Source organism: Talpa occidentalis, unplaced genomic scaffold (assembly GCF_014898055.3).
Source record: "Talpa occidentalis isolate TD23 unplaced genomic scaffold, MPIMG_talOcc4v2.1 talOcc4.7, whole genome shotgun sequence".
NCBI classification, from domain to species: domain Eukaryota; kingdom Metazoa; phylum Chordata; class Mammalia; order Eulipotyphla; family Talpidae; genus Talpa; species Talpa occidentalis.
The window spans coordinates 55,338,370-55,361,599 of record NW_023605083.1 but is presented as its reverse complement, the minus strand read 5'-3'; the positions used below and the strand labels follow the sequence as shown (position 1 = coordinate 55,361,599).

General features: G+C 43.5%; 1 protein-coding gene across 2 annotated transcripts in view; it reads right to left on the bottom strand.

Annotated features, from left to right (window-relative positions):
• TMEFF1 (transmembrane protein with EGF like and two follistatin like domains 1) overlaps positions 1–21,308 on the bottom strand; it is a 77,690-nt gene extending 56,382 nt beyond the window's left edge. Inside the window, exon 1 of one of the 2 annotated variants that reach the window (XM_037494873.2) lies at positions 20,705–21,308. In XM_037494873.2, the coding sequence (XP_037350770.1) occupies positions 20,705–20,894 (190 nt within the window). In that variant the 5' untranslated portion in view covers positions 20,895–21,308. The remainder of the gene's footprint in view (positions 1–20,704) is intronic. The other variant, XM_054689622.1, reaches the window with a different exon arrangement.
• Positions 21,309–23,230: the final 1,922 nt, after the last annotated feature.

Genomic DNA, 23,230 nt, shown 5'->3' with positions numbered 1-23,230 from the left:
TATTATTTCTTTTCTTCTACTGGTTCTGGGGTTTTTTGTTGTTCTTTTTCTAGATCTTTGAGCTTCGAGATTAGGTTGTTTCTTTGAGTTCTTTCTTGTTTTTTGATGTGAGCTTCTATTGCTATATATTTTCCTCTTATTACTGCTTTTGCTGCATCCCATACATTTAGGATATTGGTGTCCTCCTTGTCATTCAATTCAAAGAATTTTTTAATTTCTTCTTTGATCTCCTCGTTAGTCCAGTGGTCTTCCAGTAATGTGGCTTTTAATCTCCATGAGGTAGGATAGTTCCTTGCCTTCTTTTTATGATTTATTTCTAGTTTGATGCCTTCGTGGTCAGAAAAGATGGTTGGTATGATTTCAATCTTGGTGTATCTGTTGATGTTTGTCTTGTGCCCCAGTATGTGATCGATCCTGGAGAATGATCCGTGTGCGCTTGAGAAAAATGTGTACTCCGTTTTTTTTGGGTTTAGTGTTCTATAGATGTCTGTTAAGCCAAATGCTCTAGGTCCTTATTTAGAGCTTTAGTTTCTTTACTTATTTTTTGTCTTGTTGATCTATCCATTGTTGATAGTGGTGTGTTGAAGTCTCCCACTACATATGTGTTTTCTCTGATGTCTGTTTTCAGAGAGGACAACAGTTGTCTGATATATTTTGGTGCTCTTTCGTTTGGTGAGTATATGTTAATGAGTGTTATTTCTTCTTGAAGTATTGTCCCTTAATCATAATGTAGTGACCATTGGGGTCTCTTTTTATTTTTTTGAGTTTGAAGTCTGTTTTATCTGATATAAGTATAGCTGTTCCTGCTTTCTTTTTTGGCCCATTTGCTTGTAGGATTGTTTTCCATCCTTTGACTTTGAGCCTATTTTTATCTTTTGTAGCTAAATGTGTTTCCTGGAGACAGCAAAAGGTTGGGTTTTGTTTCTTAATCCAGGCTGCAACTCTGTGTCTTTTTATTGAAGAGTTTAGTCCATTTACATTTAGAGTTAATATTGATATGTTAGCATCTGTATTTGCCATTATGTTTGTCTTTCTTTGATTTTATTTATTTATTCTTTTAATAACTTTTTTTTTTTGGTCTTCTTTCGTTGTTATTCGTCCCTCTGAGGTTCTGGCTTTAGGATTCCTTGTAGTATTTTTGGAGTGGGGGTTTAGTCGCAATGAAATTCCGGAGTTTCTCTTTGTCTGGGAAGGTCCATATTCTTTCTTCATGGAGGAAAGAGAGCTTTGCGGGATAGAGTATTCTTGGTTGGCATCTGTTTTCTTGGAGTCTGTTGACTATGTCCCTCCACTCTCTCCTTGCCCGTAATGTTTCTTCAGAGAAGTCTGATGTCAGCCTGATTGGTTTTCCTTTGAATGTTATCTGTTTCTTCCCTCTTGTCAGCTTCATTATTTTTTCCTTTTCCTGGATTCTTGGGAGCTTTACTATTATGTGTCTTGCTGTGTTTTCCTTTCGTCGTGGAAGTTTGGTGTTCTTCTTGCTTCTTGTATATCAATTTTCAGCTCCTTCTTCTCATTTGGGAAGTTCTCTTCAATTATATCCATGAATATTTTCTCTGTTCCTACATCTCTCTCCTCTCCTTCTGGAATTCCTATAACTCTTATATTTCCTTTCCTCATGGAGTCAGATAGTTCCCGAAGTCTTTCTTCATTCTTTTTCCTTCGTACTTCTCTTTCCTTTTCTGTTTTGGTTCTTTTTATTTCTGTGTCTTCAAGATTACTTATTCGTTCTTCCATTTCATCTATTCTGCTTTCATTGCTTTTCCCAGAGTTCTTTAGTTCCTCCATTAATTCTTTGATCTCCTGCATTTCTCTTACTTCCCTCTTTAGGGACTCAATTTCCTTCTTCTGATCTATCACTTTTTTAATCATGGCAATTTTAAATTCTCTTTCTGGAAGGCTCAGAAGTTCTTCCAAGTTGCTGTCGTTGCAATCTGGGGAGTGGTTTTCTTTTTGTGGTGTGCTTCTTTCCTGAGGAGTTTTTAGGTTGCGTGTGGTTCTTCTACTCCCTACTGTCTGTTTTCTAATTTGTCGTATGCGTTGGGACACTGTGTTGCTCGGACTGACTGACATCTTGGGTGAACTTCTCCGCTCCCCTCTGGCTCTTCCAGGAGCCATCTCTGTCTTCTGGGGGAGCTTTCTGCTGGTTTTAGGCAGTTTTTACTGAAGAAATGTCCCTGTTCTCAAATGGCGAAGCGGGATGCAGTCCCTGCGCCTCCGTTTCAGGCACACTCTTCTGCGCACCCGGTCTGCCCCGGACGTGGGTGCCTGCTCCCTCTGTGGGCTCAGACTGCTGGTCGGAAGGGGCCTGGCGTGGAATAACTTCCCGGCTGGCCACTGGGTCCTCCAGAAACCTTCTGCCCTTTTCAAGCAGTCTTAAGAAATGTCCTGTTTTATAGGGTGTTAGTGACTTTTTTTTCCTGGTCGCTAGGTGGCGCCAGAGATCTCTCCTATTGTCCTTGGGGGGCTGTTTTTCGCCTCCCCCACCCCGTGGGACAGAGAACAGAGCGGGAATGGTAGGGTACACCTCAACAGCTTTGGGTGCTGTGTCTGCCTTGTGCCCCACCGTCGTGGAGAAACCACGCCCCAAATTTTCGTGCCCCGGGTCTCAGTTCAAAGCCCTCAGTTCCAGGATGTGGGCTGTAGCCCAGTTCAGTGGCGCGGGAATGGCGCCTTTTGCACCCGCTCCCTGCCTGGGCGCCTGGTTCCTGCTCACTCAGGGAGGGACCTTCACCTCAGTGAGGACCTCCGCGCGTCTCCCCGCAAGCCTAGGTCGTCTCCCCGCAAGCCTAGGTCGCAGGCGCGGGGACCTGGGCAGCCGCGATCCAGGTCTGCACTTGCTTTTCAAGCGCGCCAAGCGCACTGCTCTCCGCGCAAGCTTACTGGCAGCCCGGGCTGTGTGCGCGTCTCCCGGGGTCTTTGTTCTTCTCTAATGGCGCCCGGAGCCGTTCGCTCGCCGCCGCGGCGAATCCTGCAGGGTTCGCCTCAGCTCCTGTTCACGGGGTGTGGTGGCTGCAATAGTTCCTTTCCACTCACGGTCCCGCTTGCTGCGTCGTTTGTTCTTGTGGGCCGTTTTGGTTTGTTGTTTCCTCCTCTCTGCCGGTCGGAGAGTGCCGCCTCTGTGGGCGGGGGAGGGGAGCAGGGTTCTGCGCTTCCCTCCCTTCTAGTCCTCTTTTATGGCCAGTTTCTTCTTCGGGCAGTTCGCTGGCGTCACCCGTTTATCTTCCGTGTCCCAGTTCTCACTGGGACCTGCCGCTTTTCCTCCCTATTCACTTTTTTTAATGGGAGATCTTACTCGCAGCGTCTCCTCGCCGCCATGTTGCTCCGCCCCCTCCGATCACCATCTTTTAATTCCTATCGCCATCAATATGGAAGCTTTATGTTCTTGATTTTTTTTTAAGATTTATTTATTTATTTATTTATGCAAGAACCAGAGTACAGGCCAGATGCGAGGGAAGGTGAGAGGCTTCACCAGAGACAGAGTGGGGAAACAGATATGTTCTTGATTCTTATCTCCCAATATTGGCTCATTCTTTCTTTTCTCCCTTGACCATTTTGCATGGGCTGGTGAGGCTCAATTTTAAGTGTGGAATTTGGTTTGGTCTTGGTTTTCCTTATATGCCTACATTCCTACTGGGAACTTGGCCAAGGAAGTTCCAATTACTGTTTAATATATGTCCTAAAACCCAAGGAATACAAAGAAATATTAATAAATTGCTATGGAAAAGAGGATTAGAATGCATATCTATGGGCCTAATTGATCATCTATGGGCCTAACCAAGTTAGCAAAAAGATATACATTCTAATGGAATGAAATTTTTAAAAAACTGCACAATTGGAGAAATAACATTTAGTGCATTTCTCTTTTATTTGTAGCCTTAAAGTTCACACAGGGTTCCAAAACAAATCATTTTTGAAAATAAAGTTTTTACTTTGTAAGTCAAGATCAGTACACACAGCAAGAAGAAAAAAACATACCAGGTGGCAATGGTCAGAATGCTTTAATGAACCCACATGAAAACCTGTGGAGACTCTGAGAATAAGCATGGGGGAAGGCATTATGGGGAAGTAATAGGTTGTACATTTAATAGGTAAAAGTCATGAAATTCTGAAATCACTGGTTATTAGTCATATTTTATTATATGCCTATTTTGCTATCAAATATATGCTATTTTCATATGTGTTACATGTGCTTAGTTGATCAGGAAGTACCTACTATGTACTTAATACTATGCTAAGACTTTAGGATACACAGGAAAAAACATAATTGGGAGCTTATGACCTTGCTAACATATGGAACAATGAATAAGGAATCCAATATAGTCTATCATTAAGAAAATGTGTGTTTTATAGACTATGTTGTACAGATAACTAGGAGTTTCAAGAAGTAGGAGATAAAAATGGATTTGAAGCATTGAATACAATTTCAAAGAAGGCAAAACTTGCATGAACTTTGAAAATTAGTAAGACTTTTTTTCTGACAATAAAACAATATGATCATAGAGAATACAGAAAAGACATTTTAAAATAATGTTTTAATTGGTCATGGCATATAATATTAAAAGATTTTCATCTCAGAAACCAATATATTGAGACACCAAGTAATTTAATAGCACATAAATATTATTATCAGAGGTTTCCAAGTCGTGTTCCTTATGAATACTGATGTCTTAGACTACAATGTACCATCATTAAAATCAAGTAAAGAATTTGATTTTCTCACTTGCAAGGGGAAAAAAAGTCAATGGCAAGAATTTTTTCATTTTAAGGATTTTCTTCACTCATATTTCTTAAACCTAGTAAATAATCTGAGATTACTTCCTTACTGTATATCAACAAAAGTAACGCCCAACAAATAAGCACATGAACAGAAAAATTCCAACAATATTGTATGAGAATAAAAGCTCATGAATGTCACAAGTTCATGTATACACATTTTAAATTTTTTTTAAAGATTTATTTATTTATTTATTTATTTATTTATACAAGCACTCTGTACAGTCAGAAGCGCAGGAGGGTGAGAGAATTCACCAGAGTCAGAGGGGGGGGGGGGGGGGGGGGGGGGGGGGGCCAGAGGAGGCAGAAGGACTGAAGTACACTGCCGGGACCAAACCGGCGCTGCAGAGGCTGCGGGCAGCTTCACAACCCAGCACTCAACCGCTGCGCCACCGGGGAGCCCCCATGTATGTACATTTTAAATGGTTTTATTATTTCGGCAATCACTGCTACTTGCCTACCTTGCATTTCTCTTCCCTTTCTTATTTAGTAACAGAGCCCCAATTTTGTTCAGGGACACAAAGTACTCAGGTAAATAATCTGCATTTCCCAGTCTCCTTTGTTTGTGTGCCATAGTTCAAATATAAGCACTGTTTCCTCCTCATCCTCCCATTCCTTCTCCTGCATGGAAAGCAACCACCTTACATGCATGAAGATAAAACACACAAGCTGAAAATGACAGACCAGAAAGATGGGAGCAAGAATACAGAAGGAGACAACAACCTTGGAATCACCACACCTACGCTAATTTCATCCCTAAAGACCTACTCTTATGAGAAATAAATACATCAAGTCCTATCATTCATTTAAACCACTATTGGTCAGGTAACTGATACATGTAGCTAGACACAATCCTGATATAATGATTGCAAATAACTTAAATTAAAACAAATATATCTGGGGTAGGGGGTTAAAAAATAAAATTAAAAAATAAAGATAAAGGTTGCTAAGCAAAAGTCTTTTTTTAGTCTTAAATAACATCATGCTACATTGTAGTCCACAGTATAAAATTAGTTTATCGAAAGCATCATGACTTCCTGATGTTCTGACTCCTTACAAATAATTACAAGTAATTATTTACAAATAACTCATTACAAATAATGACTACTGCAAGTTCAAATTCAGTACAGAAGGAATTCTATTTCTGGATTACCTTCTGGATGCTATTTCTTTTCAAATATTCTGTACAGTACCCAGCATCAAGAGGGCACTCTACTACCTGTCAATGATGATGATGATTGCACACCTGCCTTCCTCAGCCCAAAATGAAATTCAGCAAAATGGAAGAGCCATTACTAGGCCCTCAAAAATCAATTCTCCAAAAAGAAATATTTTACTCAAAAAAGCACTCAGAAGAGTAGCTCAAAACAAAAATGTTTTGCTTTGGTTGCAAATACACCATCTCTAAATGTAAAACTTATCTCATTTTCTTTTTTTTTTTTTTTTTTTTAAAGATTTATTTATTTATTTATTCATACAAGCACTGGGTACAGTCAGAAGCGCGGGAGGGTGAGAGAATTCACCAGAGCCAGAGCGGGGAGCAGAGCAGGCAGAAGGACCGAAGGACACTGCTGAGGGGAGCAGCGGGCGGCAGGAGAGGTCTGCGCGCCATGCGGGACCCTCCTCCGGTGGCCGGGGAGCAGCCGGGGATCGAACCGGCGCTGCAGAGGCTGCGGGCAGCTTCGCAACCCAGCGCTCAACCGCTGCGCCACCAGGGAGGCCCAAAACTTATCTCATTTTCATTAACATTTCAAAGAAGGGAAACTATACACTCTACAGGAAGGAACCCTACTTACCTATGAACCTGAGCAGCCAAAACCTCAAATTTCGGCAGCACTAACTAGATTGAGGCTACAGTTCAAACTGATATCCACTGGCCTCCAAAATGATATGACACTTCTATCGCCCTTCCATTAAACAGAAGGCAGTCGGGGGACCTTAAGCATTCACTAACTCACTTTATAAAGAGCCAAAGGTAAACAAACTTTGCAAATGTTACAACAGCATTAACTGACATTCTCAGTGAGATCATGCTCTGTTGCTGGGGGGCAATCCTAGTCACTGGAGGATATTTAGCCACATCCCTGGTCTCTACCCCAGTAGATGCTGGTAGCACCATCCAAGCTCTAACAACCAAAACAAAGTCTGCAGAGATCACCAAATGTGCCCCAGGGAGTAAAATTACCCCCAGTGGAGAACCACTATAAAAGATGAAACTAAAAGTTTTGCGTTTAATTCTCTAACAATCCCGAAAAAGAAAATGAGTCAAATAACCATCAATTTCCAAGATCTCTGCGCATTACCAAACTACTTTTCATTTCAATCTAGGGACCTAAAAACATTGCCTCCAAGCTTATGTCAAGTCCTGACTCAGAGTGGGGGCCCCTCTTTTAATTATACAGAAAGCCTGGCTTTCTTCCTTTTGTGATCAAAACTCTTTTCTTCAAGGTAAACACAACTTATTATTATAAAGAGTCCATATATTTTTTCTTAGTCTTCCAATTCTTTTCTTGACCTTTCTACAGCAGCTATTCCTCCTGACCTCCCTTCCAAATTAATAATCTTGATTATTCCCCACCCAACATTCTAAGCACATTTTATTTACTCATTCTTTTTTCCTTCTCCAACTGCCTGGTTCATGTTCACAGCACTTTTAGAACATTTCATGAACTGAACTCTCCAGATTAACCAAAATGTGTTATTCTCTAAAACACACCAACCAGTGTCCCTGAATAATGACTCCTCAGGGTTCCCAGATCACTCTCTAGAACACTCACAGATACTTTAGCTCCAATCAGGGGCGTTGCTTTTGTGCTTCCAGAGTTAGTTATTTATGTTATCCAGTGTATGCCAACTGTATTTGTTAACTGCAATTATGTGGTCTCAACATTTCCTAAAAGTGAAAATAAATTGTTTCTATGAAAAAAAAAATTAACTGCTACAAAAAGACTTAAGGTGAGTTGCTTTTAAAAACTGCTGTGGATTAGGTACAAGCAAGATAAAAATTTAGAATTCTACATCCACAAGTTACATCCACGAGTCTTCCAGTTCCTTTTTATATATGCTACATCCACAAGTCTTCCAGTTCCTTTTTAAAGAGATTGAAACTGCAATTTGTAATTAACGCATACATTATGGATATGGTTCATTCAAGAAAAGGAAAACTACAACTATTCTCAAAGGAAAATCCTGGGCCCCCTTTCAATTATTGTTTAATAAATATATTTTTTAAGTTAGAATCATTTTGTGATGTCTCACTTCAAGACACTTTCTTGATTAACTGCTAAAATCTTTAAGGCACCAAGGGGACTGCTACCATATGTAAAAGTTGCCCCTTCAGCCATTCCATTTTGCCATCACATCTTGTTTCTTCTCAGCTTTCTCACTCACTCCCCACCTTAAGTATTCAAACCTGGTATTCCCAACCTTATAAAGTCAACTATTCTGTTTTGTCAGCGCTGTGTCCCGTCTTCACAGCACTACTACGTAAAGTCCTATAAATTAAGCCTCTCTAAGTACTTCTCAACATGTGGAAATCTACTTGGTTCTTTACTGATTCACCACAGGACATGTTCAAACTTTCTACCTTGTTCTTAGAAGAAACTTTCGATAGGGTTATATTCGTTCTCTAAATGTTAAAAGTATTTGGGAAAAACTGCCGTGTTAATAATACAGGCACTGCAATGGCAGGACCCCTGTTTTCACTTCCAACAAGTCCAGCTAGTTTCAGACCGTGTATTAACTGTCTGTAACAACAGTTCCATTATCTCCACACTGAAAACAGGGGAAACATTTAAAATATCCCACAGCAGGAAATGGTGTGGTATATTCTTGGAATATTGTGCAGCTATTGAAAATATTGTGTCTACAGTGAGATACCATCACATGCCTAGAAGAATGGCTGTAGGGTAAAGTAAAAGTATCAGGCTTTTCTGCCCTCTCACCATCAGGATAGATGATGGATTCTTGCGGGCCTGAATGCATGCCTGATGGCGGGCACCTGGAGTAGGGTGTGGGCATAGGTAGATGGGATTCGACTGGGCTCTTAAGGATGGCGTCAGGGGGACACCAGCAGAAGCAGAGAAGCTGAGAGAGAGAGGGAGAGAGGATGCCAGAGAGCCCAGAAAGAGTGAAGACTTGCTGGGGGCTAGGAGGTCTGCCAGCCTCCGGGCCCCCCAGCACCCCTAGCTGCCATGTACCGGTAAATCCCAATAAAAGCCTGCAAAAGCCACTGAAGGCTGGAGGACTCTTTCCCCCTTTACCTCGTCTGCATGGGATCATAGAAAACCTGCTCAGTGGCCATTCCTGACCCTTACAATTGGCGTAAGTCGGCAAGATGATCCATGCAGACGGGTATGGAGCCCTCCGAAGACCTGGAGGGACTAAGCAGTAGCAGACTGTGTTTGCCTGTGATAACACTGGATGTATCACGGCGGCACAGGATATGGACAAGGTCCAGGAGCTGCGGGATGAGACCTCAGCTGGAGGAGGAGATGCCCAAGAGGACCAGCCAAAGACCCCTGAGGCAGCAAGAATCACCAGGGAAGATAAGACCATTATTTGGAGCTCACCAGTGCTGATGCAGGGAGAGGCCTAATGGACTTGGACTGGTGAACTTAGACTGACAATCCCACCAGAAGGCAGAGGAACCTTGGCATGTTAAGTTTTTGGGACCCTGGGGGAGGATGCTATTGTTTGTACACCCCAGGAGATGGGAATCTGGGGGTGGCCAGTGGGCCTTGATGGCCAAAAGCAGCCTGTGTATGCCCAGCAGCTAGGCAGGGAGAAGAGCCAACTGAGAAGGCAAAAGCTAGTACTGGTGCTAAGTTTGGGAAGCCCTGAGTGGCTGTTAAGCACTAAGTAAGCTGAGGAAGGCCAGTGAGTCTCATAAAATCACCCGTGGGTGATGCCCTGCTTGTTGTCGAGTAAGGGTGAGGATCTGAGGAAACTGTCCTTGGGGGACGCGTGGAGAACATGGTTTAGGGTGGAGCCCACAGCTGAAGAGGGGACCCAAGAGAGGCCGCTTGTGGAGTTTCCCGACCCATGTGCTTGTGCAGTGGGTTGGCCTGAATGCAGGAGTCTGCATGTCGCATTGGTGGCTATGAAAGCCCAGTGTTGGAGTGACCGCAGACAGAAACCCTGAGGGCTGGTGATTACCCCCAACAGTATAGAATTGCCAGTCCCAGAGTGAGTGCATCCTGGATGTGGTGTGTGGCTTGTGGCTGAGGCCACAGCCAGAGAAGGCCAGGAAGCCTGACGGCTCCTGGTGTCTGACAGTAGATGCCGTGAGTGGTTCCCCTCCCTCGCATGAGCATGCCTTCGGCAGCAGATTTGGTGGCTCATCTGCTGGTGCCAATAATTGTCTTTTGCCACTAGGTTGGTGCCTGCATGGACTTATTTTGTTCTGTTGTATTTTGTTATATTGTTTTATTGTAATGTATTTCATTTGCTTTTGTGGGCCATGGCTGCAGTGTTCATAAGACTAAGAGAAACATATAGACTGTATGGCAGAAAACCTTGGGGTGGATTGTAGGGTAAGGAAAAAAATATCAGGCTTTTCTGCCCTCCTGCCATCAGAATAGATGATGGAACCCTACAGTCCTGAATGCATTCCTGATGGCGGGCACCTGGAGTAGGGCGTGGGCATAGGTAGATGGGATTCACCTGGGCTAAGACTGGGCTTTTAAGGATGGCGTCATGGGGACGCCAGCAGAAGCAGAGAAGCCGAGAGAGAGAGGGAGAGAGAATGCTGGAGAGCCCAGAAAGAGTGAAGATTTGCTGGGGCCTGGGAGGCCTGTCAGCCTCCCAGCACCCCTAGCTGCCATGTACCCAGTAAATTCCAATAAAAGCCTGCAAAAGCCACTGAGGGCTCGAGAACTCCTCCTTTACCCGGTCTGCTGGATCAGAATACCTGCCCTGTGTCATTCCTGCCCCTACAATGGCCCATATCAAAAAGACCAGAAGCAGCCTGTTTTGGCAGAAAAAAAGGAACCCTCAATATACTGCTGGTGGCACTGTATACTGGTCCAGCCCCTACAAAAAACAGTATGAAGGTTTCTCAAAATATTAAAAATAGATCTACCATAGGATCCAACAATTCCACTCCTAGGTATAGACCTGAGGAATGCAAAAACACTAATTTGAAGGGATATATGCACTTCTTTGATCACTGCAGCCCTATTTACAAGCCAAGTTATGGAAACAACCTAAGAGTTCAAGGACAGAAGAGTACTCATCAGGAAAATGTAGGTATATGCACACAACGGAATACTACTCAGCTATTTAAAAAGAAAAGAGTGAACTCTTGCCATTTGCAACAACATGGATGGAACTGGAGAGGATAATGTTGAGCTAAGTCTGAAGGAGAAAGAAAATAACCCATTGGTTCTACTTATATATGGAATATAGAGAAACAAAGCAGTCAGCATATACAAGTAGGTATACAACAAACATTTGCTTTCCTTTCTTTACCCAAACCAAACTGAGGGATACCTTTTAAGGACACAAATCACTAAAAATACACCTCAGGTTAAAACCAAATAATAGATTTTTTAACTGTTATCTGCAGTACTAGCAATTGAGGTGAATCAGAAATTGCCGTGTTTGATTAACCATGTTACATTAATTATCTTCACTCTAAAGGTAGAAGGGAAATACATACTCAAATATTTCATGATACAAAACCAAAAGCAGTTAACATTAATATTAAATAGCATGAACATCAGATGACTAAAACTTCTCTAAGCTATATTTAACGAAAGAAATTTCACATATGCCACACAATTATCTGACTCCAACATTTTTCATCCCATTCTGCATACTACTGCCAAACTTCCCTTTGTTAAACACCACTTTGATCCTGTCAATCCTCCACCCCCATACCTACAATCATTCCCTGCTGCCTACTTCAATTCTAAATGCCTGTGTGTCAGGATGCTACAGGCAAGGTGATGGGAAGGACAATCTACTGCAGGTGCAGAAAGGAAAAAAAGACCTATCCTGCACTGGGTATTACAGAAACCTGGGGTCTTTCTAGCCCTGGCCCTAACTGCAGATCTCCAGCTGCAAATGGGCTCTCCTTTCCTGCTGTTTCTAACTAGCTTGGCAAACCTGCATCTACCTCTCACAAATCCTTAGACTGAATCTGTTATAATATGGTTTGTAAAAATAATGATGAAACATTTTCACATTTTCTGACATGATACATAAAAGGCAGATTTTTAAAACTATATAACACAAACTATTTTTAATGCATATTTAAAAATCTGTGAAGTTTATACAACAAAATATGAATCACTGTTGTCTTAGTGAAATCTAAACTTTCTTCCATAGTCTGTATTTTTCTGAATTAACAATGAACTTGTATTACTTTTTTTTTTTTAAGATTTATTTATTTATGCATACAAGAGCTGGGGTATAGGCCAGAGGTGTGGAGGGTGAGAGGATTCACCAGAGACAGAGTGGGGAACAGAACAGGCAAACTGACAGAAGTACACTGCTGAGGGGAGCAGCGGGTGAGTCAGGAGAGGTCTGCCGCGCCATGTGGTTAGCTCCCTGGCCGGCCGGGGGATCGAACTCATGCTGCAGTGGATGTGGACAGCTTCATAGGTTGTGTCTTAACCCCTTGTGCCACCAGAGAGGCCCTGTATTACTTTTAAAATCAGATAATCACATGCTATAGCATGTAAGAATTTTGAAAATATTATGTTAAGTGAAAGAAGCCACCCTCAAAAGGTCACGTGATATGATTTCATTTATATAAAATGTCCAGAATAGATAAATCCATAGAGACATGAGGTCTCTATGTGGTTAGTTGAGAATGACAGACAGAGGAGTGATGGGGTTGACTGTTAACTGGGATGGACATTCTTTTAGGAGTGATGGAAATGTTCTGTAATTAGATATTAGATAATGGTCATTGTTGCAAAGCATAGTGAATGTATTAAAAACCAATGACATGTATATTTTAAAATGAATTTTGTTATATGAATTATACTTCAATAAATATAAAAACAATTTTAGAAATCAGATAAAACAAGCATGTCAATTTTTTTAATTGAAACTAAAAACAAAGAACAAGCATTATGATTTGGTGTTTAAAAGGCAGATCACAGAACCAGTCAGCATGTATTAGTATTCTGACTCTGTCACTTATCAGCTATGTGAGCTTAGTAATTTACCACTCTGTGACTCTGTTCCCTCATCTGTAAAGGGGACAATAACAGTACCTACCTCATAATGTTGATGGAGGATTAAATAAAGATATGGAAAGCACTCAGAACAGTGCATGACACATCATAAATGCCATGAAAAGTGTCAGCCATCTTTTATTAACAATTCTGAAGAAGATGTGGAAAATGAACACTGAAGCCAACTGTGAGAATAAAATTGACACAGGTTCTCACAGGATGATGACACAGAATATGTGGAAATGATAATGGTCTTTATCCTCTAACCCGACAATTCTATTTCTAAGAAATTAGGATAGGATAATGTAGGCACAAAAAATGAATGCACAAAATTGTTAACATCAGCATTTATCATAACAACAAAATGGAAGATAAGTGTTCATCTGTTGGGAATTAAATAATTAATGAAATAGTATGTAGCCATTGAAGAATGTGGTAGAAATATATATATTAATAATAGAAAGACCAAGAGTCACTGTAAAGTAAAAAAATTATAAAACTATACTGTTATAATCTAAATTATATTTTGCAATATGTTTACAATGTATTCTCAGATTTTCACAAGTATGTTCAACACACTTCCTCTAACAAAACTTTTAAAATTCAGTAAATCTAAACAAGAGAATAACTCTTCTGGTTCTTTCTAACCACTATTCCTCCACACTAATTGGAGTAGGAAGCAGCCAGAACCCAGGAAAGTCACTCATAAAGACAAAAATCTACAAAACAACCTGTAAGATGGCACTGGAGAATCTGATATTAACTATCTTAAAAGAAATTTAAAAGGAGGCCACAAAAATCTAGTAATGTCTAAACATGGTGTTCTAATCACATGATATCAATAGAGCACTAAATCTGAGAAACTCCAGTTTCCTGAAATAAAAATGGGTATAATAATCCCTCAAAGAATTACAAAGAATAAATGAAATCTTTACAAAAGAGCACTGGAAACTATAAAGGATACTTCTCTTTGGTTGAAACCCACCAAAATCAAAACATTCAAAAGACATCAAATTGTTGCAAAATAGTTAATTAAAAATAAAAATTGGGTTTAATTAATGGTAATTAGAAAGTACTCATGGTCTGAACTTGAAAAAGAAAACAGTAATGGTAAACATAATTGCACCACCTAAAAAATATCTCAAACCATATAAAGGGGGATACAGGAAAAATGAATACAGGACACCACACAAAGAAAGACTGAGTTGACTTGTGAGTAATAGAGAATCTATATCAATTAGGCTGCAAACAACAGAACTGATATAGAAATATCAACTTAGATTCATTTGAAAAAAAATATCAGATGAAGGCTACTAACAATGCAAAATAAACTGAACTTGAAAATCCCAAAAGGAGGTCTACCCTGTGAGCTTTAGTGGCTCCAGGTTAAACAGAAAATGTCAAAGCAAACGCTAATATCAAGAAAAGGTTCGAAATTTTACAGGTATAAAATCAAAAATTTCAGCATAAATATTAAGATAGTACAGAGGAGAGTGGCACTCATCATAGATTCCTTTATATTTTTCCACATTCTCAAATATTGTACATGAAATAATGCTTTTATAACAAAGAAAAGAGACTTTTTTTAAACCATGGAAAAAATTCAGAATATTTGCACAAAAATAAGAGAAATGGAGCTATGACTAAAAACATAATACCTGCCAAAGTTTTTGAAGATAGAAGAATATGTTAGGAACTTCAGAACCTGAAATGACTTTTCAAAAATGGTGAAACAACTGAGCCATGAAAAATTAATGACACTTGTAAAAAAGAAATAGATTCAGAGTATCAAAAGACTACAATAAATCATCTAATAAACTAAAAACGGAGGGAATTTTAAGATTTAAACATAGAAAGGGCCTCCCCTGGTGGCGCAGTGGTTGAGCACTGGGCTGCGAAGCTGCCCTCAGGCTCTGCAGCGCCGGTTCTATCCCCGGCTGCCCGCGAGGGTCCCATATGGCGTGACAGACCTCTCCTGCCACACCCGCTGCTCCCCTCAGCAGTTTATTTCATCGGTCTGCCTGTTCTGCTCCCTGCTCTGGCTCTGGTGAATTCTCTCACCCTCCCGCACTTCTGACTGTACCCAGTGCTTGTATAAATAAATAAATATATAAATAAATCTTTAAAAATAAATAAATACATAAGGCACATACAAGAGAATCCTCTCCTTTAAAAAAAATTAAAATAAAAAAAGATTTAAACATAGAATTTCAAAGTGCATGAGAAGTATGCCAATTCGTAAATGCTTTATACTCCCAGGAGAGACATTAATAATGAAATGATAGTAGGAATAATGAAAATAGTTCTGCTAAAGCAATGTTTCTGACAATGAAAAAAAGGGGGGAGGAGGAAAGGAGTAAATGGTTTGATATTATCTCCCAATCCAGCTTAAAAGGAATCAAAAATTAAATTCTATTAAACAAACCACATATATAGGGGAAATGAGGGATAAAATGTGAATTTAAATGATGACTGGTTATAGTAATAATAATAATAATAATAATAATAATAATAATAAAAAGACAGTAACAAGTGTTGGCCAGGATGTGGAGAAATTGAGCCCTCAGACATTGCTGGTGAAAATGTAAAATGATGCAGCTGATTTGGAAACCATTTTGACAGTTCCTCAAAATGTTAAACATAGAGTGACCATATGACCCAGAAATTCAAACTCTAAAGTATAAATGTAAGAAAATGAAAATGTGTCCACACACATATTATGCACAGGAAAGTTCACAACAGCAATAATCATACCAGTCAAAACAGGCAAAAAGAGGAAACTAGCCAAATGTCCATTAGGTAACAATGGATAAACAAAATGTGGTATATCCAGGATGGGATATTACACAGCCATAAAAAGGAATGAATTCCAAGGAACCTTGAAAACATTGTGCTAATTAAAAGCCAATCACAAAAGATAACATATTAGATGATTCCACTTTACATGCAATTATCAAAATAGGTAAATCCATAGAGACAGAAAGCAAATTAGTAGGTGTGCCAGGAGCTAGGGGAGTGAAAGGAAAATAGAATATCTATTAATAAGCATGGGGTTTCCTTTGGGGATAAAAATGCTCTGGAATTGGGAGAGTGATGATACTGATACACAATGATGTGAATATAAATAAAAAATTTAAAAAATAAATAAATAAATAATATAAAAAGCAGTTAATTACACACCTTCAAAAAAATTCCCAGTGTTGTTTAAGAAAAAGTTAAACCATTTTTGCTAGAACATAAGGACACCAAAGGCAGGATGGCCTCTCATCTACATTTTCTTAATATCTATTAAATTAGATTATACTAAGCAGGTACCCAAAGTTTACCAATTAATATCCACAAATTACATACAAGAGATCTAAAAGTATCACAACCAAAATTCTATACTAATTAGAAAAACTATCCTCCAGGAATTGTGAATTGCCACTAACAAGGCACATTTCTTAATCTGAAGTTTTATCATCTATTTATACCACCCTTATCACCATCATCACAATCCAGAGGACACCCACTTCTAACTATTATGACATTTTTTAAAACTAGACGAAATTCTCCACCATAAGTCTATCACTAAATGTGACTTATTGGTCTCTCAGTATATTTTTCTACCTTTTTAACCACATTTCCTAAGACAGAAATGACTCACATATTGAACCTCATTTGTTCTTCTCTAACAGTATAGAACCATAAAGGCCCATTAACATTCTTTGTGTTGCAAATAAGATAATTCTCCTGGGTACAAAGTTTATCTTTCTTCACATAAATCATGTATTTCCAAACTTTTCCCCCAAACTTTTCCTGGTAATATTTTTAAAAGAATAAGTACAAATAAAAATACATAAAATCAGGGCCTCCCCTGCGGCACAGCGTTTGAGCGCTGGGTTGTGAAGCTGCCCGCAGCCTCTACAGCGCTGGTTCGCCGGTTCGATACCCGATACCCGTCCGCAGGGCGAGGGTCCCACATGGCTCGCAGACCTCTCCTGCCACGCCTGCTGCTCCCCTCAGCAGTGTGTTTGTCGGTCTGCCTGTTCTGCTCCCCACTCTGGCTCTGGTGAATTCTCTCACCCTCCCGTGCTTCTGACTGTACCCAGCACTTGCATAAATAAATGAAAAATAAATTTAAAAAAATACATAAAATCAAAGCAATAATGGGCCTCCCTGGTGGCGCAAGGGGTTAAGGACCGCACTGTGAAGCAATCCACAGCCTCTGCAGCACGAGTTCGATCTCGGCCAGCCAGGGAGCAACCCACAAGGCACAGCAGACCTCTCCTGTCTCACCGGCTGCTGCCCTCAGCGGTGTATTTCAGTCAGTCTGCCTGTTCTGTTCCCCACTCTGTCTCTGATGAATCCTCTCTCCTCCCACGCCCCCACCCCGCATCTCTGGCCTGTACCCCAGCTCTTATATGCATAAATAAAATCTTTTTTAAAAAAAGCAAAGCAGGTCCTTCCCGGTGGCACAGCAGGTTGGGCGCAGCGCTGTGAAGTTGTCCGCAGTGCTGTGAAGTTGTCTGCAGCCTCTGCAGTGCCGGTAGCTGGCCAGGGAGCTACCCACATGGCAAGGCAGACCTCTTCTGTCTTGACCACAGCTCCCCTCAGCAGTGTTTTCGGTCCTTCTGCCTGTTCTGCTCCCCGCTCTGTTTCTGGTGAATTCTCTCACCCTCCCGTGCCTCTGGCCTGAACCCCAGGGCTTGTATAAATAAATAAATCTTTAAAAAAAAAATCAAAGCAATAAGCATAAAGTTCCAAGTAACTGGAGAGCTGAGACAAGAGGATAATTTAAAAAAAGACTTGCGGGCCTCCCTGGTGGCACAAGGAGTTAAGACAAGGGCCTCCCTGGTGGTACAGGCGGTTGAGCACGCTGTGAAGCTGTCCACAGCCTCTGCAGTGCCAGTTCGATCCCCGCTGGCCGCGGAGCAACCCACATGGTGCAGCAGACCTCTCCTGGCTCGCCTGCTGCTCCCCTCAGCAGTGTAATTCAGTCAGTCTGCCTGTTCTGTTCCCCACTCCAACTCTGTTGAATCTTCTCACCCTCCCATACATCTGGCCTGTACCCTGGTTCTTGTATAACCTATGAAGCTATCCACAGCCACTGCAGCACGAGTTCAATCCCCAGCCAGGGAGCTGCCCACATGGTGCAGCAGACCTCTCCTGCCTTACCTACTGCTCCCCTCAACAGTGTGTTTCAGTCAGTCTGCCTGTTCTGCTACCCACTCTGTCTCTGGTGAATTCTCTCACCCCCCTATATCTCTGGTCTTTACGCCAGCTCTTGTATGTATAATATATGCTATATAATCCCAATTTTAACAAAAATTAAGTAACTTGCTCCAAATTATACAGCTGCTTAGCAAGGGCCATAAGCCCCAAAATAGACACCTCTTCCCACACCATGCACCAGTCTCTCTGTCCTTTCTTAAAACTTGTATTATACATTTAAGAGTTCTTTAGAGGCATATTGTGAAAAGCTGACATAAAGGAGTCATTTAAATGGTGCCTGTGATGTCCTAGAAGAAAAGCCACTTTACGGTTACTATCTTGTTTGAACTAAGCCAAAGACCTTTGGACAAAGTTGTTTCAGTCACAGTTTTGAGAAATCAACAGGAGAACAGCACCCTGATACCAGGACTGCTGATTGTGGGCTACTGTGGGCTATGATTGAGGACATATCAGGACCCAACTGAGGATAACAAAGAATAGTTTAAACTTTCAACACTTTTTTTTCAAGATTTATTTATTTATTTATTCTTTAACTACTCAACTCATCTTTCACTTCCTCCCAGGAAAAAAACTCCTATTTAGTCCCTCCTTGGGGCACTTTTGGAATCTAAGTCTGTAGCCCCTGAACTGCAATTTTTTGATAACAAATTAACATGCTTTACCTTTTTAATTGACCCCAGAATTTTCAGGTTGGTAATATACCAAAACACCCATCAACACACCCTATATTTTGCTGAAGACGAATGAATTTAATAAGAATGTCAAAAATAGCCCATATAACATGCTTTGACATGGTATGGTCACATACAAGTTTGATAGCCAATGCTTGTTACAAAAAGACATTCTAATGTACAGTCTTTTCTTAAGTGTGATTATTTATTAAAGCATGAGCCCATATTCCACTTAACTTTGGGGGGGGGGAAGTGAAAGTTATTCCATAAATGGAAAAGCTTTTAGGGAATATGCCACAGTTCTCTGTGCTCAACCCCAACCCCCCCCCATCATAAAATATACCATTGTGAAATTATTAAAAGATTTAGGCCTTCAAATCTAAACAGCAGGCTAATGCGTTTTCTTCATTCAAGGCAGTGTAAGAGTGTAGGCTGCGGCTCTCATGCTCTCTCCTCACTTCCCCAGAAAAAGGCCCGAGATACAAAGGTTGTCTAGCAAGAAAACCAGTGGATTCCCAGTGGCCTTGAAGTACTTGGACCCCTCGTCTCTCCCCCCACCCCCATTCCTCTTCTCCACCCCCGTGGTTTAAAGAAGACAAGTGGAGAATTGAGAATTGATGAAAGGACAAGTTAGCAAGGCTGTGGCTTTTATTACTAGCATCTGCTAGGCTGGCTCCAGAAGGACCCACCAACCCCTAAATGAGACCTAGATGCCTCTCCTTGCCCCAGGGCTCCTCGGGGACCCCTTCTGAAAGGAAGAGGGAACTTGACTGCCCAGATACCCTCCTCCCCAGTCTCATCCATTACAGCCCAGCAAGCTCTTTGTTTCCAATGTGGGGGGTGGGGGGGTGGCCGCCCGCGGCCTTGGAGAGAGGGGAGAGGTCACTCCCTAGATCCCAAAGCTGCCAATCTCCAGGCCCTCAGGAAAAACATACAAACACACCCCCCTGGATCATTCCCGGGAGCCAGTTCCCTCTTCCGCACCACCTTAACAACGCCAGGGTTACACCTGGCCACACCGAGGCACTCCCTGACACCTCATTACCTTTGGATCCCCCAAACCCTACCTAGGGATGCTTATCTAACTCCCTCCCTCTGAGTCGATACGATGGGGCTCACTCCAATATCTTCAGATCCTTTCCCGTCAATGCAGACCCTAAGGTGTCTCCCGGAGCCCCAGGTTTCACCCACGCTCAACACACAAAAACGTAAGGTCACTTCCTGGACCCCCACAATTTTCCCTATTCATATCCACAGATCCCCGGGTCACTCCGAGGCCCCAGCGCCCACCTCTGAACCCAAAGGATCTATACGTGCATCTGCACACACCCAAGCCAGCCACTCCACATGGCCGATGTGCGTCCTCCGGGCCACCCGTTCCCTTTGCCCACACGACCCTTGGACTCCAGCGCCCCAAGAACCTCCCTAGCACATGGTCAGTCGCGGGCCCTCAGCCTTGTCGCCCCCACCTCCAGCCACAGGGAGAGACAGTGGGAGACAGAGAGGGACGGGGGGAAGGGTAAGGAGTGAGAGAGTGTCTCTGCCTGTGACTGCCCTCTGCCCCCCGAACCTCCACAACACAAACACGCGCTCCCGCGTGCACACCCACGACCCCACCGGTCCGGCCTCGGCACCCCCACGGCGCCCGGCGGCTCGCGCCCGGCCACCGGCCACACACGGCGCGAGCTCGGCCACTCCCCAAGCCCAACGCCGGCGCCCCGTCCTCCGCCCGCGCGCCCCCTCGGGCCGCGCAGCCCGGACCCCCGCGCGGGGCCTTTCCCCACCCCGCCGCGGGGCTGGGAGCCAGGGGCGGCGGAGGGAGGAGCCGCAGGGGCGGGCTCCGGCCGGTCCTACCTGAGCAGTTGATGCTCTTGCCTTTGCCGCCGGGACAGTCCCCGCCGCCGCCGCCGCCCGGAGGCTGGTTGGACGCGCGGCTCCCGGGCAGCGAGAAGGCGAAGAGCAGAAGCACCGACGTGTAGCAGCAGAAGGCGAGCGGGGGCGCGGCAGGCAGCCTGAGCGGCGCCTCAGCGGCCGCGGCGCCCATCGCTAGCGCCCCTGGACGGCGGGAAGAGCAGGGAGCCGCAGGCCTGGGGCATCCAGCCGCGCGCGCCGGGAGCCCCGCCGCGGCCTCGGCGCCTCCTCCTCCCTAGCAGCCGCGCCGCCGCGCCGGGGCGCAGCCCCTCAGCATCCCCGCCCCGCCGGCAGCGCCCGCCAGGCCCCGGCCAGTCGCGCTCGGGACGGAGGCGGAGGGTCCGGGCGCGTGCGAGGGTCGCGGGCGCGCGAGGGGGCGCGCGAGGGGGCGCGCGAGGGGGCGAGCCCGCGTGGGGGAGACCGAGGCGGGGGGCGCGCGCGCGCGCGCCGCGGGCGGAGGTCGCGGGGCGGGGGCAGGCCCGGCCCCTCACTCGCCGCCTCGCCTTCCCTTTGTGTCCTCGGCCGTCGCCACCGCGTCACAAAGACCCCGGCCCGCCCGGTGAGGGGCGCGTGACAGAGTCGCCGGCAGGAGGGGTGGCGGCGACCCCGCCCCGCGCACACCCCCAGCGCCCGCGCCGCCGGCTCCGCCCCCGCCCGCGGCCGGCGCCGCCTCCAGGGGAGCTATTGTTCCTGCAGCGGGGCGGGGGCGGGGGGCGGGGGTCGCGGCCACCCCTCTGTCCCGCCGCGCTGGACCGGCGGGCGCCCGGGGAGAGCCGAGGCGTCACCCGAGCGGATGTGTTTGCCGCCCTTTGTAAGCGTTTGGAAGCTTTTCCTTCGCCTGACAATCCGGCTGGGAAAAGAGCAGGTGGTCTATTATGTGTCTGCCCTAGGTGAACAAACGGAGCCGCTGAGAGGTGAAGGTGACTTGTCCAAGGTCATATGCCAAGAGATGAGTGGGACCAGAATTGAAACCCAAGTTCTGACTAGAGCTGTGCTGTGTTTGGAGATGAGGGTGAATGGCTACATTGCTAGGATCCTCGCTGTCACCCACTGCCACATAGCCACAGACACCAGCTGAATTTAAAATACTATTTTAAAATGTGTATAGTGCGCTCCCCCACTAATAGTAGCTGAGCTTTCAGGAGGATTTGCTACACAAAAGACCCGGGCGAGAGTCTGTACGTGCGTTCTCTCCAATTCTTCTTGGCATCCCTGCGAAGGAGCTTTCATTCTCTTCCCCATTCTCCAGATGAGAAAGTTGGGACCCAGAAAGGTGAAGTGATCTATCCCCCCCCCCCCCCCCCGCCCTACGTGTGCCAGTTCTCACCCCACTGCTCTTGCTACACAAGACGCTAGGTGAGACCCAGCCAGCAATCAGATTAGGGGCTGTTTGAAAATCCTCTGCTTTTTATTATGCTGCCTCTCACCTCAAAGGGAATTTTTAAGTCTCATTGAAAAACTGATCAATTTGACTCATGAAAATTTAAAACTGTGTGAGTCACCACAAGCAAAGCCACATTTGGGGAAATATCTTTAATGTGTGTAACAGACAATATACCTCTTTATTTAATATAAAGAAGCAATACAAATAGAGAAGAAAAAGTTGTTGACATAATAGAAAAATAGGAAGCTAATGTCTTAGTTACATAAAATACTTAAAATAAATAATTGAAAAGATTGAAGCCCACTAGTAATGACAGATTAAAACCAGAAGATTTTATTTCCTTTGGATCATGAACAAGTATTAGAAGATTGACAAAACCTAGCACTATTAATTTAGGCATTTTGGAAAGGCAATTTGAATAAGTATCAAAAACTTTTAAAATGTGCTTACTCTTTAACAAGTCTACTTACTGGAATTTATCCTAAGGAACAAACACACAGAGGGACTCCCTGATGGCGCAAGGGGTTAAGCACAGCACTATGAAGCAATCTGAAGCCTCTGCAGCACGAGTTCGATCCCTAGCCGGCCAGGGAGCTACCCAAATGGCACAGCAGACCTACCCTGCCTCGCCCGCTGCTCCCCTCAGAATGCATTTCAGTCAGTCTGCCTGTTTTGTTCCCCACTCTGTTTCTGGTGAGTCCTCTCACCCCTGACATTTCTGGCCTGTACCCCAGCTCTTGTATGCATAAATAAATAAATCTTAAAAAATAAAAAAAGAACAAACACACAGAAATGTTCATTATAACTTTGTATGAGTAAAATGTAACTTAAGTGTCCATCTATAGGAATTAGTAATACAGTTGTACAATGGAGTATTACACAGCTTTAACGATGATGATTACATTAGTGTTTACTAACTGGAAAAAGTCAGGATATTAATGAGTACGTAGAAGAAAATCCTATTTTTTAATTATTAAAAGAAAATCCTGTTTTTCTAAGACATATGTGTGAGAGATCCATAGAAAAAGGTGAAGAAGAATATACAGGAATATATTAATAGTGATTATCTCTGACAGGCACAGTTA